Below are 23033 nucleotides of genomic sequence, written 5' to 3'. Positions count from 1 at the left end.
GGACTCGAGTTGAACCCGGTATTGTCTCTTGGCATCCTTGATGGCTTTGCGGAGATCATAGCGGGTCTTCCTGTACCGCTCCGGATCGTTTGACTTGTGTGCAGCAGTCCTGGCCTTAACCTGTGAATGTACCTCGCGGTTCATCCATGGTTCCCGGTTGAGTAACACTCTGATTCGCTTTGTAGGCACAGTCTTCCACGCACTTGCTGATGAAGTTGGTCACGGCAGTGGCATACTCATTCAGGTTAGCTACGGAATGCCTGAATGTGGTCCAGTCCACTGACTCAAAGCAGTCGCGTAAGATGTCATCCGTGTCCGTTGACCAGCATTTCACAACTCTCTGTACCGGATCCTCCAGCTTCAATGTTTGGTTATAGGCAGGGAGCAGAAGCACAGCTCGGTGGTCAGATTTCCAGAAATGTGGTCGAGGGACATAGCGGCTGGCATTTTTAATTGACGTGCAGCAGTGGGTGTTCTGGCCCCTGCTGGGAGCGTGCAGTACAAATGGAGTGAATGGAAGGGAGGTTGGTTTGTGTGTATGAGGAACTGCAGATGCTGGTTTAAACCAAAGATAGACACAATGCTGGAGTAATTCAGCAGGACAGGCAGCAGCATCTCTGGAGAAAAGGAAGGGGTGACGTTTTGGGTCGAAACCCTTCTTTGGTCTCTGTTTGGTTTGTGTGATGGTCTGGGCTGCTCTCAGTGGGTAAGGCAGCATTTCTGGATAACACAGTATGTTCTGTTTTGGGTCGGGATCCTTCAGTCTTGCAGACCATTTGTAGACCGAGTGCTCTTGCTGGGGTACAGTATAATCCTCCAGTTCTTGTCTTTCATTGCAGGCACTGAGCACGAGAATACTTTTTGACTGTGATTAGACAATTTGCCATCCAAACATATCCCATCACCCTGCATGTACAAGTGTACGCTTCCCACATGGGATCTGATGTTTCTCCCTGCTGGCTGCACAGTCCCTCTGTGCCAGTGGTGTTGGATTCTGTTGTACGAATGCAGCAGCTAGCAGGGTATTTTGATCTGAGTTTGTCACTGCCATCCATGGCTTGCACAAGAAAAATTGTCTTGGAATCAAATGTGATTCACAAATGAAATGATAATTCAAAAGAATGTTACAGCTTGCAATCTTAATCGCCCAACTTGATGATTCTGTTTCATTTCAGTTTTTGTCGTTGACGTGAATAATTATCTCGGAAAGCAAAGCTTAGCACTTTTATCCCCTCATTTTTTTTCCCCAATCCTTCCAGTCGGTAATAGAAAGGTGTAGTTTGAATTCCTCTGTAATTGAAATCTCTGCACTGAGTCAATGCTGCCTCACTCTCGGTATCGATGTTATAGATTGCTTCAGTTGAAGAGCTAATAACTGCAGCTTCAGTGGCCTTGAAGTTGTTCAACTGAAGCTCGGCTGTGCAATGTGGTTCAGTGCACATTTAACTTGCAGCAAACATTCTGACAGCAAGCGGCCATGATGCTAACCCTTCTGTTTCCCCCAGAGTAAATGGTGATGGGGCAGCAGCGTGAGTTAAGGCTGCCGACTCGGCTCTTGCAACCTGTGGCCAGGACTCGAGGGGCCTGAGCTACAGGGAGAGGTTGAGCAGGTTGGGACGTTATTCCTTGGAGTGCAAGAGGCTGAGGGCTGATCTTGGAGGTGTATAGAATCATGACGGGAATTGATCGGGCTCCCAGTGTTGGGGGAGTCCAGAACCAGGGGCCACAGTCTAAGAATAAAGGGGAGGCCATTTAAAACTGGCGTGAGAAGAAACTTTTTCACCCAGAAAATTTGTGGAATTCTCTGCCACAGAAGGCAGTGGAGGCCAATTCCCTGGATGAATTAAAAAAAGTTAGATAGAGCTCCAGGGGCTAATGGAATCAAGGGATATGGGGAGAAGGCAGGCACGGGTTACTGATGTGGATTATCAGCCATGAACACAATGAATGGTGGTGCTGGCTTGAAGGGCCGAATGGCCTCCTGCACCTATTTTCTGTATTTCTATGTAGGGGAATCAAGAACTAGACTCTAAAGTTTAAGATGAGATGGGAAAGATTTAGTAGGCATTCTGAGGGGCACATGTTTTCACACAGGATGGTGGATTTATGGAACGAGGTGCCAGAGGTAGTAGTTGAGGCAGGTACAGTAGCAACATTTAAAAGACTTTTGGAGAGGTACTTTGATAGGAAAGCTTTAGAGGCATGTAGGCCCAACGGGCAAATGGGACTAGTTTCTATGGAGCATCATGGTCAGCATGGATGAATTGAGCCAAAGGGCCTGTCTCTAATCTGTGCAACTCTAATACAATACAATACAATACAATATATCTTTATTGTCATTGTACAGGGGTACAACGAGATTGGGAATGCGCCTCCCATACGATGCAATAATTTAGTTAATTTAAACAACAGCAACCCAACGAAACAAATTAGAACAGTTTTGAGACAGAATAAAGTGCAAGTAGATCTGTGCCGGATCACTGTGCGATGTGACCATCCGGCTCAGCAGGACCGGTTCATAGCAGCTATGGCCCTGGGGATGATGCTGTTCCTGAGTCTGGAGGTGTGGGCGTAGAAGGCCTTATATCGTCTGCCCGATGGAAGGAGTTCGAACAGACTGTTGCAGGGTCTTTGTGGATGCTGTCTTTGTGGATGCTGGTGGCTTTTCTGAGGCATCGTGTGTTGTAGATGCCCTCCAAGTCTGGTAGCTGTGTTCCGATGGTCCTCTGAGCTCTATGGACTACCCGCTGAAGAGCTTTCCTTTCTGCCTCCGTGCAGCTGAGGTACCACACAGTGATACCATGCGTTAGGATGCTCTCTATGGTGCAGCGGTAGAATGTTGTCAGCAGCTGTTGGGGTAGACCAGACTTTTTCAGTGTTCTTAGGTAGAACAGTCGTTGCTGTACCTTCTTGACCAACGCAGCAGTGTTATTGGACCATGTTAGGTCCTCCGAAATGTGAGTGCCCAGAAACTTGAAGGTATTCACTCTCTCCACACTGTCCCTGTTGATAGAGATCGGGGCGTATTCCCCGTTATGTGACCTACGGAAGTTGATGATCAGCTCCTTGGTCTTGGTGGTATTTAGGGACAGGTTGTTATCAGACCACCAGTCCGCCAGGTTCTGCACCTCCGCTCTGTATTTTGTTTCATCACCGTTTTATCCATGTTCAATGCTGATGTAGGACTCTGATTTTCCTCTGTTCTCCAATTTCCACTGACATCCCTCAGGTTGGGGAGTTTATATGATGATGGGGAGAATAAAATAAATTATCAAAGGTTGACACAAAATGCTCATCATTTTGTAACTCAACGGGACAGGTGGCATCTCTGGAGAGAAGGAATGGGTGACGTTTTGGGTCGAGACCCATCTTCAGACTCAAAGGGTTTTTCAAAGGATTCATCTAAAAATACACTGGTTAATGGGTCTATTGAAATGTTTCTGTGCTGTAATATCTGATTCAAGAGCGGAGAACTGGTCTGGAGATGGTCTACTACACCATTCATCTCGCCTTTGGATGAATGTAGGTAGTAGTTACCACGGCACCCTTCATGCAAGTATGTGGTGAGGAACACCTCATGGAAGTTCTTGGTGGAACCATAAATTGCTTGGAGGAAATGGGCAGGAAATGTATTTGACAGAGCTGTCAGCAGCAGATCCTGTAAGGTACAAGATGGGTAGAGGTGGAGTTTTGGTTTGTCAAGAGAAGGTCAGATTTGCTATGATTATGCATCGTTCTCCACGAATCCCCTTTGATGCAAAATGGAAACGCAGAAGAAAAAGCTAGTCCTACCTGTAAAGCTATTGGGAAGGTTTGTAGGATCTGAAGCTCCAGTGATACGGCTGGACAAAATTCTGGCAGTACTGGTCAAAATGTTCTGATGCTTAAATATGTTACTCTACATCAAATGCTCTTGTTCTATATTTAATTTCAGAATTTAAAACCTTCTTTAAATGTTCAATAAATTATTACTAATTATTCTATCTAATGAAAGCCACCATGTCCATTGATGCTAGAAATCTTAAAACCAGAAATGCACTTGATTACAAGGCATGTCAGGCAGCATCTGTGGAGTAACATTTCAGACCAATCCCTACTGTATATTTCATCGTGTATATTTGAAACCTGTAGTTGAAAACAGTTGAAAACTGTTTTCAGTTCAACAAATGACATTAATCTAGAAATTCCAAGATTTCTATTTAATTTTAATTTTAATTTAATTTAATTTTAATTTTATTTGTCATATGTAGGTCGGCATGGGGTCAACGGTACAATGAAATGTATTTGACAAGACAACGGGTCACCTCAGCAGTAATATTCCAAGGATAAATAAGATAAAAATGACATTAGTAGGATAAAAAGACGATATTAAAATAATCAAAATATATGATGTGAAATGTGTTTGAGTTCAGAAGCCTGATGGCCTGATGGTAGAAACTGTTCTTAAGTCTGGTGGTACGTGCAGCCATACTTCTGTATCGTCTGCCTGACGGTAACAAGGAGAACATCCTGCGAGCTGGATAAGTAACTCAAATTTCCTTATTTGCTACATCTAACAATTAAATTGAATCTTGAATCTTAATAAGGTCCCAATTACAATCTTATGTTTTTTCCTACTGATCTCTGGGGGGAAAAAATAGGCTGGAAATAATTTTTCAGCTATTGTTTGTGGCCAAAGCAAGTCAGTTCGATAGTATCTCCAATTCACTTTTGTTCCACAGTCAGAATTTATCTGTTCAAATAAAAAAGAACAATAAAAAAGTCATGACAAGCAAAAGTCTTAACGAACAAATGTTTCTGGTATTGCAGATACTTAGTCCTGAATGTTTTATCATTTTGTTTCAGTATTTAATTAGGTAGATTTTTCAAGAAGATCTGTTTGGTTCCAAACTATTTTTCTGGCCGTCATTCCCTTTTGAGAATCAATAGCTTTCCTCTGTAGGAAAATAACTGCAGATGCTGGTACAAATCGAGGGTATCACAAAATGCTGGAGTAACTCAGCAGGTCAGGCAGCATCTAGGAGAGGGAATGGGTGACGTTTCGGGTTGAGACCCTTCCTCAGACTCAGAATAGCTTTCCTCTTGTGCTACTAAACTCCCATGAATATAGGTATTATTGTTTAAAGTGGATAATAGACCCATGCAAGGATATGCCTTCTGTCACGGCTTGGATCAGTGGAGGAGAGAATAGTGATTGAAACAGCACGCAATACACCAAATATAAAATCTCAGCAGGACCACCTCGGGACAGTGGCAGCTGCAGCGTGTAGATTGGCAAGGGAAAAGGTTAAGTAGATTTTGAAAAAGGGACCTGACCGAAAATGTGACCTCTCCATATTCTATGTTCTCCAGAGATGCTGCATGACCCGAGTTATTTCAGTGCACCATTTTAGCTGAATGATGACTGGATTAGAGGGTATTGGCTATAAGGAGAGGTTGGACATACTTGGGTTGTTTTCCCTGAAGTTCCAAAGGCTGACGGGAGACCTGTTGGCATGTAAAATTGGGAGACGTAGGGCAGATGGTCAGAACCTTTTCCCACTGGAGCGACTAGGCTTGTATACACTGGAATTTAGAAGGATGAGAGGAGATCTTATCAAAACGTATAAGATTATTAAGGGGTTGGACACGTTAGAGGCAGGAAACATGTTCCCAATGTTGGGGGAGTCCAGAACAAGGGGCCACAGTTTAAGAATAAGGGGTAGGCCATTTAGAACTGAGATGAGGAAAATCTTTTTCAGTCAGAGTTGTGAATCTGTGGAATTCTCTGCCTCAGAAGGCAGGGGAGGCCAATTCTCTGAATGCATTCAAGAGAGAGCTGGATAGAGCTCTTAAGGATAGCGGAGTCAGGGGGTATGGGGAGAAGGCAGGAACGGGGTACTGATTGAGAATGATCAGCCATGATCACATTGAATGGCGGTGCTGGCTCGAAGGGCCGAATGGCCTCCTCCTGCACCTATTGTCTATTGTCTAAGGTGGAAATGTCAAAGACCAGAGCACATTGCTTTAAGGTGAAAAGGGCAAAGTTTCAAAGAGATGTGCAGGGCAAGTTTTTGGTTTCTTTTTGCAGAGTGGTAGGTGTCTGGGGAGAAACATTTTGGGTAGATGACCTTGTTCAGAATTAGGCCAGTTCTGATAGTTAATCTGCTGAGGATTTCCAACATTTTGGTCTAGATCTAAGGTAGACACAAAATGCTGGAGTTGGATAGAGGGCTAGGGGCTAGTGGAATCAAGGGATATGGGGAGAAGGCAGGCACAGATTATTGATTATGGATGATCAGCCATGATCACAATGAATGGTGGTGCTGGCTCGAAGGTCCAGAATGGCCTCCACCTGCACCTATTGTCTATGTAACTCAACGGGACAGGCAGCATCTCTGGAGAAAGGAATGGGTGATGTTTCAGGTCGAGACCCTTCTTCAGACCTATTGCACTTGTGTTTTATCTTTGCATCTTTTCATTACTAGGTATGTAACTGCTTTCAACTGCATTCAGTAATAGAAGGTAGTAATAGTTGGGTATCACTATCAATTTGTAAATTGTCCCCAGAGAACAACAATTAATATTAAATGCCACTGGATATAATCAGAGTCGTCCGGCATGGAAACGGACCCTTTTGACCAATTAATCCATGCCAACCAAGATGTCTCATCTAATCTTTTCCCACTTGCCTGCTTTTGATCCATGTCCCTTGAAACCATTCCATCAAACCATTCGTGTCTATATACCTATCGAAATGTCTTTCAAACATTGTTACTGTACCTCCTTAAATCCTTCCTTTGGCAGCTCGTTCCATGTACCCATCACCCACTGTAATGGAAAAGGTTACGCCTGAGCTTCTTATTAAATCTTTGCTCTCACCTTAATGTTCCTGCACAGTACCTAGCAAAGTAACAAGGATGCTACCTTTAGGAGTATTTGCATGCATTTGAATATGATTCTGACAGAATTGGATCACACAATCTCTTACTGATAAACACAATATGTTTTTAATCTGGATGTGTTTCTTGAGCAAACCTTGAAGTTGTAACTACCTCCTAAAGACATTTCTTTTTCACAAGAGAATGGCAACTAAATTTGTCCTGCGACTTGCACTAATCACACACAGTGGCAACCCTGTGTAGTGAATGCTTCAGGTACGGACTTTTGGAAGTAGGTAGAACATTTAACTCCTTGGCAAGCCACAAAATACATTTATTTCACAATGTAAAGGTCAGAAATGATGTGATCAGAAGAATATGGCATCATCTGACAAACTAGAGTGTAAATCTGTTATGACAAGTTTCTCTTGATGTATTAAAATATATAAAAGGTAATGAGCGTTTTGCGGGCAAGTTGGAAATTTATAAATGGTGAAATTGTTTAAATTATAGATTTTCAGATTAGAGCAATGCTTGATGTATTATTTGACTTTATCAAAGATTTTTCATTGTATAACCTATTTGTATAATTGTTTACTTGTCATAGTAATTAATGTGGCAAAAAATGTTTAGAAAACGTATGCTGTGATTTAAATATCAGCCTACTTCCCAGGAAATCGATGCCAAGAACTCTAGCTTCTGAGGGTTGAAACAATTGGCAAAGTTATTTGCATTATTCTGTTTCTGTGTATTGATTGGACTTGAAAATGTTATTAGATATCCTGTTTAATTTTTTTAAGTACCTACTTTGTTGTCAAACTAATGAAATTCATCAGCCACACTATTAAAAAGAGTCAGTATAAAAAAATCAAATTACTTTAGTAGGAAAATGCAGTGAATTACAATTTTGCACTAGATTAAGTCCAGTCTTGGTTAATATGGGTTCAGTGATTTATAATGCCTACATTGTAAGGCTTATAAACCAGAAGAGTTCTACTGTCTTGGCATTTTCCAAATCTTGGGCCTATTTGGTGTAGCTAATTACCACTTTTATACCAAATTAATTACTTTTAACCTTCCTTTCTATACTGCAGGATCCTGTTTGTTAATCCAGTTTCTTTACTCTGGGTTGTGATTCTATTTCCTTAACTTATTCTTGTTCTTTTAATCTTTAATGTTCTCCAGTTCCCTATTTCTCATTCTAAAAGTCTGTAAACCTCAAAGTTCAGGTTTTTGTAACCCATGTTTTATTTCATGGGTATTTAATTTGATATTTTGGGGTAATCTGCCAAATTGATTATGGAGAAAGATCTTCACTAATTCTGTTGGTTAGAAAATGGGTTCTTGAAGGTACAAAGTGTTGGTGGAACCTGGTGGGTCAGGCAGCATCCCTGGAGAACATGGACAGGTGACTTGTAGGTTCCAGACCCTTCACATCACCATAATCTCCAGAGATGCTGCCTGACCCGCTGAGTTACTCCAGCACTCTGTGAAATGTCACCTATCCATGTTCTCCACAGATGCTGCCTGACCCGCTGAGTTACTACAGCACTTTTTTTTTGTAAACCAGCATCTGTAGTTTCTTGTATCTATTCCCTACATCAGGGGTTCCCAACCTTTTTCGTCCTGTTTACCCCTGGCAACGTTTTGAAAGTAAATATACCCCCACCCTGTTTTGTTGAGTAATTTGAGTTTACACTTCTACCATAATAAAGCAACCGACAAAGGGGAAATTTTATAATACTGTTTTTAACATTATTATTTTGTTTAAATTAAAAGTGATTTTAAGTTCAAATAACAATAATGGTAGGTGAAATTTGCCCCTTGGGGATAAACTTATCCCAGGTTGGGAACCCTTGCCCTAGATCTATATTTGAATTAATTAAAAGCATGAGAAACAAAAACACTATTGGATTAAGCTACAGTCTTCTCTTGTCTCCTGCTCTTTGTTCTTAATTCTTGCCTTTTTTTCCCCACCTCTCTCTTCTTCTCTATTTCAGCAAGACAATAGAAATCAGAGTAATTGATGATGAGGAATATGAAAAAAACAAGAATTTCTTCATTGAGATTGGGGAGCCACACTTGGTGGAGATGAGTGAGAAGAAAGGTGGGGTACCAGCTGCGAGCTAAAGGCCTGAATGCCACTCAGGGATGCCTGGCACTGTCCGACTCCCAGAACACAATGCACACATTTAGATGGGTGTAATAGAGTAAATCTAATTACTAGTGAAACGGGATGTGGCATGCAGAATTGACCTGCAGTTTTTAAATCAGCCCTTGCAACTTCTCTAGAACACTAATTGGAGACTCAAAAATAATTACCAGAAAAGTTTGGCAGAAGCACTCTATTTGGGCAAAACTTTATCTACCTTATTGTTAATAAGTCAGATAAAATGTAAACGTCAGTGTAACTCGATGAATTAAAATGCCATAGATAAGTAGAGTAATAAATTTGTACCCTATTACATGCTAATGTTATCTGAATGTGGTGCAGGTCCCCTTCCTTCATAACATCTCACTAACCATCACTTAGTTTACTTAAGCATGTGTGATTGTGATGGCCAGCTCCAATCCATTGTTTGCCTTTGTCTTGTGTTCTTGCAGGAAAACCATTACCATTAATATAGTTGACCGCGAGGCGTATGAAAAGCAAGACAGTTTCTTCATTGCACTTGGTGAACCTGTGTGGAACAGAAGAGGAATGAAAGGTGTGAGAGTAATAACAGACATTTTGAGAATTATTTTCTTCTCTTTTTGTGTCCTACTCTCACACTGACTTTCTCCTCTTACTTTACTATCGAGAGTTTTTGTCATACCTGACTGTTGGGTGTTTTGCTTTCCTGGTTTTTTTTCCCCATGATGAATGTTGAACTGTCTTTAACGCTGTACTGATTTATGAAGTCTTAATATTTTTATGACTAGTGCATTTTCTATTGAGATTAGTTTTCCCTCAGCACAACATACAAAATGATAAGATGACAGGAAAATATCAAATTTTGATCTCTGTAAAAGAAATCGAATGAATCAAAGAATTGATATTTTGTGAAAGGCTCAAAGTTTAATGGTTGTGCTGTCATTATTCATATCTAGTGCATTACTGCTTGCTCTTTGATATTCTGCTTGAGAAGGTTTCATGGGAGAGTTATCTACACTAAACCTCTGCACCATTCCCTCTACTAACTTAACTAGAATTTGCCACACTTCCCTAAATAGTAGCAGTCCATTCACATAGAATGCCAATGCCTGATCCAAGTGATAGTGAATAAGTCTGTCTTTTTATAATCCTTTTCTTGTTCCATCTTTTAAGTTAATTGTCTTACTTTTCTTCACACGTTTTGTTCTCTTTACAGCCTTGTTATTGAGTGAGCTAGGTAAGCTTCCTTGTCTTCTGTTTCTGTTAGCTATAATCTTTAGCTGTAACGTGCTGAGAATGGAACTGTGATGTGGGGGGGGGGCTGTTGAGATCTCGAGGAAGCTGGTTTGATTACATCTTTTAAAAATTAACCTCTTCACTATTCCTGGTGTTAAAAATGGAAAAATTGCTAAAATAAATCTTTCGAGGGTGGCTTTGTGATTGATATCTCCTGTACTTTGATTCTGAGACATGATTTCCAGTTAAAGCTGTGCCTGCAGTTAGTGTGCCACTTGCAAGTAAAACACCATTACATATCTTTACTCTGGATTAGCAAAAGAAAGATTGGGCAGATTGCACTTTCCAATGAGTCTGAAATACACAGATATGTGCCATTAATAGACAATAGGTACAGGAGTAGGCCATTCGGCCCTTTGAGCCAGCACTGCCAGCACCTATATAGGACTGGATTGTGTTAAACTGGACATTTAACTGCTGGGACACTGCTGCTAAGCTTATTGCTCAGTCTTATTCCTGCTGGTTCGGGACAAATTGCAATGCAGGCCCTTGACTGCGGTAACCTAGTTTTACATTTCCAAGAATCCTGGCAATATTTTTATCATATTGCTAGCCCAGGTGACAGGCCTTCTCAACAGCAATCTATCACACTCAAAACATGGGGCAAGGTGAACTGCATCACTCTACTCTCCATCTTTCGTGCAACATAGAACTGTACAGTACAGCACAGAAGCAGGCTCTTCTGCCTACAATATCTGCCGAAACATGATGCCAAGACCATGTCTTAACTAACTGCACATAATCTATGTCCCACCATTCCAGGCTGTGGAATATGGAAGATGTCATCCATATTGCTTCGATCCGACTACCATTTCCTAATTTGTCCAGGTCGTACTCCTGTATCCTCTTGTCCAGTGCATCTTCCAGGCTTGTAACCCGTGCAGAATCATTTGGTCTTTGAGTATTCTGAAACTGCTTCTCTCACGCTGTTTGCCCCTTGACCTTCGGGAGCCCCTTCCCGATGATCATTTGTCATTATCGCATCTTCAGATTCATTCAAATCATCCTTGGAACTGATTGTTTAGTCAATTCTCCGAACAGCTCCCCCTTGTAATCCATCCCCTGTGTTCTATCCCCTTGGGCAATGACCCACCCCTCTCCCCTAAAACCTGATTAATCAAGTAAGCTATCTAATTAGTGGCAATTGTCAACACGGATGCTGAATATTAACAATCCATCTTTGAAAAGGTGGTGACGCCTTCATGGAATCCATGATTAATATTTACGGAATAACCAGTCAAATTAATTGTCTGTCCTTATTCGGTTGCAATGATAAATCCAATTAGAAATTGTCCTTTGCTGCCCTTTCACCATCTGGCTTCTCACTAAGATCTCCCAGCTGAATGTCTGCACTAAACATGATGAGAGTTGATTTCATATTTAAAGAACTTTGGAATCACTCCTTTACCACGTAGGAAGCATTTCCACGATTGTGTGGCAGGGAGAACCAGGCATTCTTTGTGTGAATATCATTTCTGATGGTTACTTTAGGGAGGGTGGGGCACGCGATGGAAACTAAACCGCGTATCGTTGCCATTGATGGAACCTTAGACAGGATCATTCATTGGATTTTCTTGGCACTGTTTTAATGTATATGTTTTTTCATAATGTACATAACTATGAACAATAACTTTTACTATTGAACCAATTAGGACCCTTCACAAAAACAGGTATGCTGTTTGTTTTATTCTAAAATTTCAAACTTTTTAAACTTGCGGTATTTTCAAATGATGTAACTAAATTCACTACTTTTTCATTTTGCTCGATTATGAAGCAAAGCACTTCAGTGGTAAGATTTTCTATACTTAATATCCACTGCACTGTGCAATATTTCATAAACTTTGTGGCACCTTTTTAACATCACACTAGAAATTGAACAATTTTAGTTTAGTAATAGCTAGAAGTTTCTCACACATTAGTGTCTAACTTTCAGACAATAAAGACCAGACAATAATTAATGAAACTGTTAAAACTGTTTTATAAACCTGAAATTTGAGACTAACAATGAATGCATTGTGAACAAATTGAGCAGGTAAATTTATTTTTTCCCATGGATCATTCCCATGTTTATAGGTCATGCTCTCTACAGGAAGGTTCAATGTAGGGACAAACCAATTCCCTCGACGATCATCTGCTTTGCAGGTATAACGATCACTTCTCTGTAAATCACTGACTCCACTTCAGTTACCACAGTGGAATTGCACTTAAAAGACATTTTTGACTCGTTCAGCAATCTGCACCTCAAGCAATAATCAGTCAAAAGGGAATGAATCATCATAATTATATTACTACAATGATCTGCGGTGAATATAAAATGCTGCTTTACACTTGTAATTGTTCTCCTGTTACATAGTTATTAGTCACTCCTCCTAATGCCACAAGAGTAGTTTTCTAATTCACATTGAGCATGGCCTTTACAATCCACTGCCTCGTTCCATGTGCCGGTTGAGGTACGAGGGTAAACTAGCCAATAATATAAAGGAGGATAGTAAAAGCTTTTTTAGGTATGTAAAGAGGAAAAATATAGTCAAGGCAAATGTGGGTCCCTTGAAGACAGAAGCAGGGGAATTTATTATCGGGAACAAGGAAATGGCAGACGAGTTGAACCGGTACTTTGGACCTGTCTTCATTAAGGAAGATACAAGCAATCTCCCAGATGTTCTAGTGGCCAGAGATCCTAGGGTGACGGAGGAACTGCAGGAAATCCACATTAGGCAGGAAATGGTGTTGGGTAGACTGATGGGACTGAAGGCTGATAAATCCCCAGGGCCTGATGGTCTGCATCCCAGAGTACTTAAGGAGGTGGCGCTAGAAATTGTGGACGCATTGGTGATCATTTTCCAATGTTCTACAGATTCAGGATCAGTTCCTGTGGATTGGAGGGTAACTAATGTTGTCCCACTTTTTAAGATAGGAGGGAGAGAGAAAACGAGAAATTATAGACCAGTTAGTCTTACATCAGTGGTGGGGAAGATGCTGGAGTCAATTATAAAAGACGAAATTGCGGAGCATTTGGATAGTAGTAACAGGATTGTTCCGAGTCAGCATGGATTTACGAAGGGGAAATCATGCTTGACTAATCTTCTGGAATTCTTTGAGGATGTAACTAGGAAAATTGACAGGGGAGAGCCGGTGGATGTGGTGTACCTTGACTTTCAGAAAGCCTTCGACAAGGTTCCACATAGGAGATTAGTGGGCAAAATTAGAGCACATGGTATTGGAGGTAGGGTACTGACATGGATAGAAAATTGGTTGACAGACAGAAAGCAAAGAGTGGGGATAAATGGGTCCCTTTCAGAATGGCAGGCAGTGACTAGTGGGGTACCGCAAGGCCCGGTGCTGGGACTGCAGCTATTTACAATATACATTAATGACTTGGATGAAGGGATTAAAAGTACCATTAGCAAATTTGCAGATAATACAAAGCTGGGTGGTAGTGTGAACTGTGAGGAAGATGCTATGAGGTTGCAGGGTGACTTGGACAGGTTGTGTGAGTGGGCGGATGCATGGCAGATGCAGTTTAATGTGGATAAGTGTGAGGTTATCCACTTTGGTGGTAAGAATAGGAAGGCAGAGTATTATCTGAATGGTGTCAAGTTAGGAACAGGGGACGTACAACGAGATCTGGGTGTCCTAGTGCATCAGTCACTGAAAGGAAGCATGCAGGTACAGCAGGCAGTGAAGAAAGCCATTGGAATGTTGGCCTTCGTAACAAGAGGAGTTGAGTATAGGAGCAAAGAGGTCCTTCTGCAGTTGTACAGGGCCCTAGTGAGACCGCACCTGAAGTATAATGTGCAGTTTTAGTCTCCAAATTCCAAAGTCAGGGGGTATGAGGAGAAGGCAGGAACGGGGTACTGATTGAGAATGATCAGCCATGATCACATTGAATGGTGGTGCTGGCTCGAAGGGCCGAATGGCCTCCTCCTGCACCTATTGTCTATTGTACATTGCCTCGTTCCATGTGCCGGTTGTTCAACAGACTGTTCTTTGGTCCAACCCTAGATTTGTTTTGCTGTCATGTCAACAAAGCCAAATTCTGAAGTTAAAACTTCAGAATTCTCTGAAGTGAATTTATTTACAATAAATATAATATATGATCTGGGATTGACTAGTTGCTATAATCACTTTTTCCTTTCAATTATTTCCAATTTGTGGTTCAGTTCAGCCAATGCCAGTAAAAATAAGTGTTCACTTACACTTTTTGAAAAGCTGTATTTAATTTGGGCATTACTGCATTAAAAGCGGAAGTTTAACCAATAAAGGGAGTACATTTCATCGTGTGAGATGAAGATTGCTAGATTTAAGAGGGATCTTGGGGGGGGAGGGGGGGGCAACCTTTTCACTCTGAGGGTAGTCCGTACATCAGTCCAGTGCATCAGTCACTGAAAGGAAGCATGCAGGCACAGCAGGCAGTGAAGAAAGCTAATGGAATGTTGGCCTTCATAACAAGAGGAGTTGAGTATAGGAGCAAAGAGGTCCTTCTGCAGTTGTACAGGGCCCTAGTGAGACCGCACCTGGAGTACTGTGTGCAGTTTTGGTCTCCAAATTTGAGGAAGGATATTCTTGCTATTGAGGGCATGCAGCGTAGGTTTACTAGGTTAATTCCCAGAATGGCGGGACTGTCATATGTTGAAAGACTGGAGCGACGAGGCTTGTGTACACTGGAATTTAGGAGGATGAGAGGAGATCTTATCGAAACGTATAAGATTATTAAGGGGTTGGACATGTTAGAGGCAGGAAACATGTTCTCAATGTTGGGGGAGTCCAGTACCAGGGGCCACAGTTTAAGAATAAGGGGTAGGCCATTTAGAACAGAGATGAGCAAAAACGTTTTCAGTCAGAGTTGTAAATCTGTGGAATTCTCTGCCTCAGAAGGCAGTGGAGGCCAATTCTCTGAATGCATTCAAGAGAGAGCTAGATAGAGCTCTTAAGGATAGCGGAGTCATGTGGTATGGGGAGAAGGCAGGAACGGGGTACTGATTGAGAATGATCAGCCATGATCACATTGAATGGCGGTGCTGGCTCGAAGGGCCGAATGGCCTCCTCCTACTATTGTCTATTGTACCTGGAATGAGCTGCCAGAGGAAGCTATAGAAGGGATACAATTATGACTTTTAAATTTGATTTGGACAGATAGATATATATGATAGGAAATGGTTTAGAAGGCTATGGGCCAACTGCAAGCAAATGGGATTAGCCCAGCATGCCCACTTGGTCAGCATGGATAAGGTTGGCCGACAGGCCTGTTTCCATCCTGTACAGCTCTGACCTAGTGGACTGGGTGAAAACTGAGGCATATGTGCTAGCTTGTTCTTATTGTGTTGAATAGCTAGTTGGTGTGATTCCTTGTCTCCAGTGTTGATTGCAGGTCATAAATCACTGCAGGCTATAATCTATATATTTATCGATCTTCTATATACTAAAACTCATTTGTTTGTTTGTTCCTGAACTACAGCCAAAAACGGTACAAGATTGCGCGACGATTTTAGGCCCACCTTACTCACTCGTCCCTTTGGTGCTAATGGACGAAGTTTGAAATCAGTGTTATATTTTTAAAGTTATTCACATTTTAAAGTTTAAATCTATCTCCGAGGGTGGGAGGAGGAAGTGGGGGGAGAGGGGAGGAGAGAGAGGGGGAGAGAGGGTGCTGCACCAATGCAAGCGAGGTTTGGGTCCAACGGGTCCACATGTGGGTATATAAAACCTCCTTTTCCCTGTGCCCCATCTCCCATACCGCCACCATTTTCTTTCCCACTATCCCAACTAGATGGGAATGAACATCTTTCGATAACAAATGCTTCATCAGCATAAACTTTCTAGTCTTCGTGACGAGCAGGTCTTGTGCATTTGTGACATACTTTCTGTTTGAATATTGAATGTTAAGTCATTATGGGGTTGTATAATTTCCTTAATCCCACAATGATGGCAGCTGAGGAAGAGCCCAGTTGTCTGTATTATCTCGAGGCAAGATCAGCGTCCAACTTCCCTACAGCCCTGAGGCAGTGCAGCGTAGGTTCACGAGATTAATCCCTGGGATGGCGGGAGAGTCACATGAGGAAAGATTGAAAAGGCTAGGCGCATTCCCAATCTCGTTGTACCCCTGGGTACAATGACAATAAAGATATATTGTATTGTATTGTATTGTATTGTATTCACTGGAGTTTAGAAGGATGAGAGGGGATCTTATAGAGACGTATAAAATTATAAAAGGACTGGGCAAGCTAGATGCAGGAAAAATGTTCCCAATGTTGGGCGAGTCCAGAACCAGGGGCCACAGTCTTAGAATAAAGGGGAGGCCATTTAAAACTGAGGTGAGAAGGAACTTTTTCACCCAGAGAGTTGTGTATTTGTGAAATTGATTCTTGATTCCACTAGCCCCGAGAGCTCTATCCAACTCTCTTTTAAATTCATCCAGTAAATTGGCCTCCACTGCCCTCTGTGGCAGAGAATTCCACAAATTCACAACTCTCTGGGTGAAAAGGTTCCTTCTCACCTCGGTTTTAAATGGCCTCCCCTTTATTTGTAGACTGTGGCCCCTGGTTCTGGACTCCCCCAACATTGGGAACATTTTTCCTGCATCTAGCTTGTCCAGTTCTTTCATAATTTTATACGTCTCTATAAGATCCCCTCTCATCCTCTAAACTCCAGTGAATACAAGCCCAGTCTTTCCAATCTTTCCTCATATGACAGTCCCGCCATCCCAGGGGATTAACCTGGTGAACCTACGCTGCACTGCCTCAATAGCACTGGCATCTGACAGGCCACTGTCAGAACCTTATCCCAAGGGCGGACATGTCAAAGACTAGAGGGCAAACCTTTAAGGAGAGAAGGGATTTTACGGTGCAAGGAAATTTATTTTTTACACATGGTGGTGAGTGTGTGGAATGTGCTGGCTGGGGTGGTGGTGGAGACAGATGCAATAGTGGTGATTAAGAGGCTTTAAATAGCGATATGGAGGGGTATGGATCCCATGCAGGCAGAGGAGATTAGTATATCTTGGTCTATTCCGGTGCTGTATTTTTCCATGAAGCACGCACTTGAAAGCTTATCGCTGAAAAATGAATAAACACATTTTGGGTAACTTTCAAAAAAATATTTGGGTTTGTGGTAAAATTGCCATATAACAGGTGATTTCATCCCCTGAAAGTAATGTTAGACGCACTGCAAAGTAACAAATGTTTCCTAAAATATCCATCCCCGAACATCAATTTTACACAATCCTTGACATTTAGAATTCCGATTAACACTTTCTTGAGTTTGATATGTTCTATTTACACAATATATTGAACGTGATGCAATCTGCATTTCATTCTTGGTTCTAACCATTATGGCACACATTTATTACCGAGTCAGCCAACTCTCGCCTCTAAATTATAATCAATACAACCTAAAATTGGATCCCCTGCCATTTAAGTGATCTGGGTGGTAGGGTTTTAATATGTTACCGATAATTGAAACAATGCCTTGGGATTTCTTATTAAACTTGCATGTAAATATTCCCTCGTGCAGACCTCTCCTATGGTTTATTTTACACCCAGGTAGAAGAGCCCATCTGTTTTTTTGTATTACTGTTTACCAGTGGATAGAAGAGGAAGTACTGTGCATTCATCCATGCACCATTGCTAGTTGTTAACATGGCAGTGGAAGAGAGGATGTAGTTGAGGAAGGTTCAAGATTTAAGACACTTGGACCGGTACATGGGTGGAAAAGGCTAGGCGTAACATGGGTGTAGCTTGGTTGAGGCATGGACAAGTTTGGACAGCTTTCCATCCCACGCCACCGGCTTTAGAAATCTGTAGAAGCTCTTTTCACAAAATATTACATTCATTGTTTTTGCCTATTATAAGATGAGAGCACGTAGTATCACTCAAAATAAATCTTGCTGTTTTGCAGCGTATTAGTAAACAAAGCTGAAGGGAAAATTGATTTTGGAAAGCTCTCTGTTTTGCACTGACAGGTTTGTGCAGACCTATGTAACCAAAGCTTGATTAATACCTTTTAGATTTTTAGTTAAAGACTCCACCAATCACCTCCTTTACCATCCATAATGAGCATCTTCCACATTGTTCCAGCTACTCCATTTCACAGCTTAATCATTTTGATATTTCGTGCAAGACATTTCTTTAATTATTCCTCCATATATAAAATGTTTTGTCTTTCTTGATCTGGATCTTCCTTTTACTATTTGTTATATTAGGTATATAATGGAAAAATTCTACTTGTAGCTGTTCTGTGGCACAGCCACATTGTGTAATGTTTTCAATGTTAAGGTTTTAAGAATATATATTTTTGCAATCTAAAAAATTGTCTTGCAGCAAAAATGAAGTTAGGGAATGGTAGAAAAGTCGACAAATGTGGTAAGTGCAGTAAAGGTTACATGTAACTAGTTTAATTTTAGTTTCTGTTGATATCTAGTTGTATGACTGTGTTGCAGGTAACGCTGAAGATAAAGCCATAATGAACAAAGATGAGGAGGAGAAACGGATCGCCGAAATGGGCCGTCCCGTGCTGGGAGAACACACCAAGTTGGAGATCGTAATCGAAGAATCGTATGAATTTAAGGTACTGAATGCCAGCTTCCCATTATCAAATGTCAGAGTTGTTGCTGTTATGTCCAGCATCTGTACCGGCAAGTTCAGTTTAGTTCATTGCCACATGTACCGAGGTACAGTGAAAACCTTTTGTTGCGTGCTAACCAGTCAGCAGAAAGACAATATGTGATTACTATTGAGCCGTTTACAGTGCACAAATATATAAGGGAATACCGTTTAGTTATATCAAAGATAGTCCGAGGGTCACCAATGCGGTAGATAGTAATTCAGGACCGCTCTCTGGTTGAATGTATGGATACGTTTATTGGCCAAGTATGTGCACATTCAAGGAATGTGCCTTGGTGCTCCGCTCACAAGTAACAACAGGAACATACAGTAAACATTTAAGAATAAAGCATAAAACATTAAAACATTAAGAATACACATTACGGTTTAAACGTGTGAGTGAAATAAACCAGAGCAAAAAGAGGCTACAGATTTCTGGTTATTGAGTAGAGCTACTACTTGCGGACAAAAGCTGTTTTTATGTTTGGCTGTGGCTGCTTTGACAGTCCGGAGTCGCATTCCAGAGGGAAGTGCTTCAAAGAGTTTGTGGCATGGGTGAGAGGGGTCAGAGATGATCTAGCCCGCTCGCTTCCTGACCCTTGCAGTGTACAGTTCATCAATGGGGGGAAGGTTGCAGCCAACAACCTTCTCAGCTTCTTGTGGTAGGATGATTCAGCTGCCTGATAACAGCTGGAAAGAAACTGCACCTGAATATGGAGGTGCGTTTTCACACTTCTATATATTTTTTTGCCCGATGGGAGGAAGGGAGTGACCAGGGTGCGACTGGTCCTTGATTATGCTGCTGGCCGTGCCAAGGCAGCGTGAGGTGTAGATGGAGTCAAAGGAAGGGCGGAGGTTGTGGAGGGGGAGGAAGGCAAGGTGATCAGAGTCATGTTTGCCAAGCAGTTTGCTACTTTGTAGTAATGATGAGCTGTCTTTGCAAAGGGCCATTCTTAGTCACGTGTGTGACCAAAAATGGGAACAATTGTGGAATACATCTCTTCTAATTCTGAAAGCATTACGGGTATATTGTTTTGTACTGTATATAGGACTTATATATGTTGAAGTTTATCAAGTAAAATTTTTATATGTTAACCTGACAATATTTGTTTAGAGTCAAAGGTCAAATACGACTGGTCATGTGTGTGACCTCAAGAGGTGACCAGTCATATTTGACCTCTGGCTAAGAATGGCCCAGAATTTTCAATATTAATACTTTAAGAATAAAGCAATTTAAAAAGTCCCGCAGAAAACCCGTAATAAACAGCAACAAAAAGTTCTGTATATACATGTAAATTCAGGATTACTAATGTACCACAAAATAGTAATGCAAGCAAGTGGAGAGTATAGTTCAATTGTCGATGTCCTTTTCACATTTCTTCATGCTGGCTTTTAAGGTGTCTTTGAACCTCTTTTGTCCACCTCTTTTACGTTTGCCTTCTTTAAGCTGGGAGTAGAAGGCTTGCTTTGGTAGACACTCGTCTTCCATCCGAACAGCATGACTGCTCCATCTTAGTTGGTTCTTGATGACAGAGGCTTTGATGCTTGATGGTTTTGCTTCATTCAGCGCGCTGAAGTTGGTTCTTCGGTCTTCCCAGCTGATATTTAAGCTGCTTCGAAGACATCGTTGATGGAACTTTTCAAGTGTTTTCAGATGGCGTTGATATATTGTCCAGGTTTCTGATGCATATCAGAATCACCACCGCCAAGGACAGGAAACTGGTAAACCATCATCCAAAAAGGACCAGCGACCTTCAAAGCCAACAGATGCACAGAATTAGGAGAGAAGAGAAGGAAACGGAAAGAGAGGCAGCACAACCAAAGCCCGATCTGACATCTGGAATGACCTGCCCTGAATGCCGAAGAACCTTCAAAGCCAGGATTGGACTCATAAGCACCTGAGAGTTCATAAACACAACGGAACGTAGACCATCGTCCTCGGCCTCGAGAGATAGCCACGACGATGATAGTTCAATACGTGACGTCAGAAGATGGTGCGAGAGAGAAGGTTTCAGATTATGCAGGTCACCGGGCTCTCTTCCAGGCAGATATGACCTGCACAATAGGGGTGGGTTGCACTTGGACCATTAGTCTTGCGGGAAAGTCCACGAGTGCGGTTGGTCAGGGTTTAATCGAGAGTAGTGGGGAGGAGATGGAAGCCAGAGTAGCAGGTCAGCAAGTGAAGGGAACGATAGGAAGGTGGAGGTTAGAACAAGCACGTTTGACAGGACTGGCAGGGAGAGGTTAATCAGCATGCCGAGGCTGAAGTCTTTATTTCAGTGTGTAATGCTCAGTTTAGCAATGAGCAAAGCAGATTAACTTGCCCTTAAACTCTACATCAGGACATGGAACTTCCGTGTTCTCCAGAGATATTGCCTGACCCACTAAGCTACTCTGGCACTTTTTTGTGGAACTATGATGTTGTGGCCATTAAAGACTTGGTTGAGAGAAGGTCACATCACAAATGGCAGGTCAATGTTTCAGACGTGATAGGGGAAGTTTTGGGGGGGGGGGGGGGAGGAGAGAGAGAGAGAGGGGGGGAGGAAGAGAGAGAGGGGTGAGGAAGGGAGAGAGAAGGGGAGGAAGAGAGAGAGAGAGAGAGAGAGGGGGAGGAAGAGAGAGGGGAGAGAAAGGGGAAGAAGAGAGAGAGAGGGAGGGAGAGGGGGAGGAAGAGCTGAAACGTTAGTCCCATGTGTCCACGTTTAGTCCCATGTGTCCACGTTCTGTCCCATTTGTCTATGTTTAGTCCCTATCCCTCCAAATCTTTGTTATCTGTGTACCAGTCCTGCTTGACTTGACACACTTTTAAATGTATTTCTCATTAGAGCAGATTGGTGTTCAGTGCGTCAAAAACATTTGACTTGAGGCAGTAAAATGTAGCAGTTCCAATATACCCGAGTGACTGTTCTAAGAATTAACTTTTAATCTTCTAAAGATCCTGTGACTGCTCCTGTTGAATTATGGCACGTTTGTTTACGCATGATGAGTAAACTACAGTATTAGTGATGATCGCCACGTTGTAGGGTGCAGAATGTAACCCGTTCACTTTGCTTTCTACTCACGGTTCTATGTTACCTTTTGTAAATCTTGAAAATGATCAAAACTGGTTAAACTTGTCACTCCCTTCCATCCACCGGCACACAACACATCTGTTTTTCTGGACAGGCCATTTCCAAATGCCATTTTTAGATACCCATCCATGGCAACAGATTTTCCCTTCTACATGCTATCTAAAACCTAACATGATTTGCTGCCTCTCGGGACCACAAGTTAATTAGCCGTCAACTTAATCTGCCTTTCTCACATCCCATATGTTGCTCTTTCCGCTGGAGTGCCCTTGTTTTGGAAAATATTTCCAAATGTCTCTTGTAACTTCTTTCACGTAACTGGCACATCAATATTCTGAGACACAGGTGCAGGTGCTGAAATCAACGCATTCTGTCCTTTCCCTCCACAGATGCTGCCTTACCCGCTGAGTTCCTGCAGCACTGTTTTACTCTGTTATCATATTCACGTGTAAGCCTACTCTCTCCATTAGTTTAGAGATACAGTGCTGAAACAGGCCCTTCGGCCCACCGAGTCTGCACTTACCAGCGATCCCCGTACACTAACGATATCCTACCATACATTCGGGACAATTATACCAAGCCTAGAAAAGCCTATACATCTTTGGATGTGGGAGAAAACTGGAGATCCCAGAGAAAATCCACGCAGGTCACGGAGAACGTACACATTCTGTACAGACAGCACCTGTGGTCAGGATGGAACCCAGGTCTCTGGCGCTGTGAGGCAGCAACTCTACCGCCGCGCCCCGCGGTCCAATGGTACTTTGTTGTCACATGTACCTAGGTACAGTTATATTTAATCTTTCCATCCAGTTCAGTAAAAATCTTGTTATACATGGGCACTTCATGGAATTCTCTGCCTCAGAACGCAGTGGAGGCCAATTCTCTGGATGATTTCAAGAGAGAGCTAGATAGAGCTCTTAAGGATAGCAGAGTCAGGAGGTATGGGGAGAAGGCAGGAACGGGGTACTGATTGTGGATGATCAGCCATGATCACATTGAATGGTGGTGCTGGGCCAGATGGCCTACTCCTGCACCTATTGTCTATCGTCTATTATCATACATGAGCGTAATCATACCC

General features: G+C 42.1%; 1 protein-coding gene across 4 annotated transcripts in view; it reads left to right on the top strand.

The window, feature by feature from the left end:
- Nucleotides 1-23033, top strand: part of LOC144593807 (sodium/calcium exchanger 1-like) — a 220723-nt gene that overhangs the window by 151095 nt on the left and 46595 nt on the right. For 3 of the 4 annotated variants that reach the window (XM_078399917.1, XM_078399914.1, XM_078399915.1), the window contains exons 3-4: nt 8861-8967; nt 18725-18852. In XM_078399917.1, the coding sequence (XP_078256043.1) occupies nt 8861-8967; nt 18725-18852 (235 nt within the window). Of the gene's footprint in view, nt 1-8860; nt 8968-9464; nt 9569-18724; nt 18853-23033 lie in introns of all 4 variants that reach the window. The other variant, XM_078399916.1, reaches the window with a different exon arrangement.

Source organism: Rhinoraja longicauda, chromosome 5 (assembly GCF_053455715.1).
Source record: "Rhinoraja longicauda isolate Sanriku21f chromosome 5, sRhiLon1.1, whole genome shotgun sequence".
NCBI lineage: Eukaryota > Metazoa > Chordata > Chondrichthyes > Rajiformes > Arhynchobatidae > Rhinoraja > Rhinoraja longicauda.
Note: the sequence above shows the minus strand (reverse complement) of the source record. Positions and strands in the feature narration are given on the sequence as shown.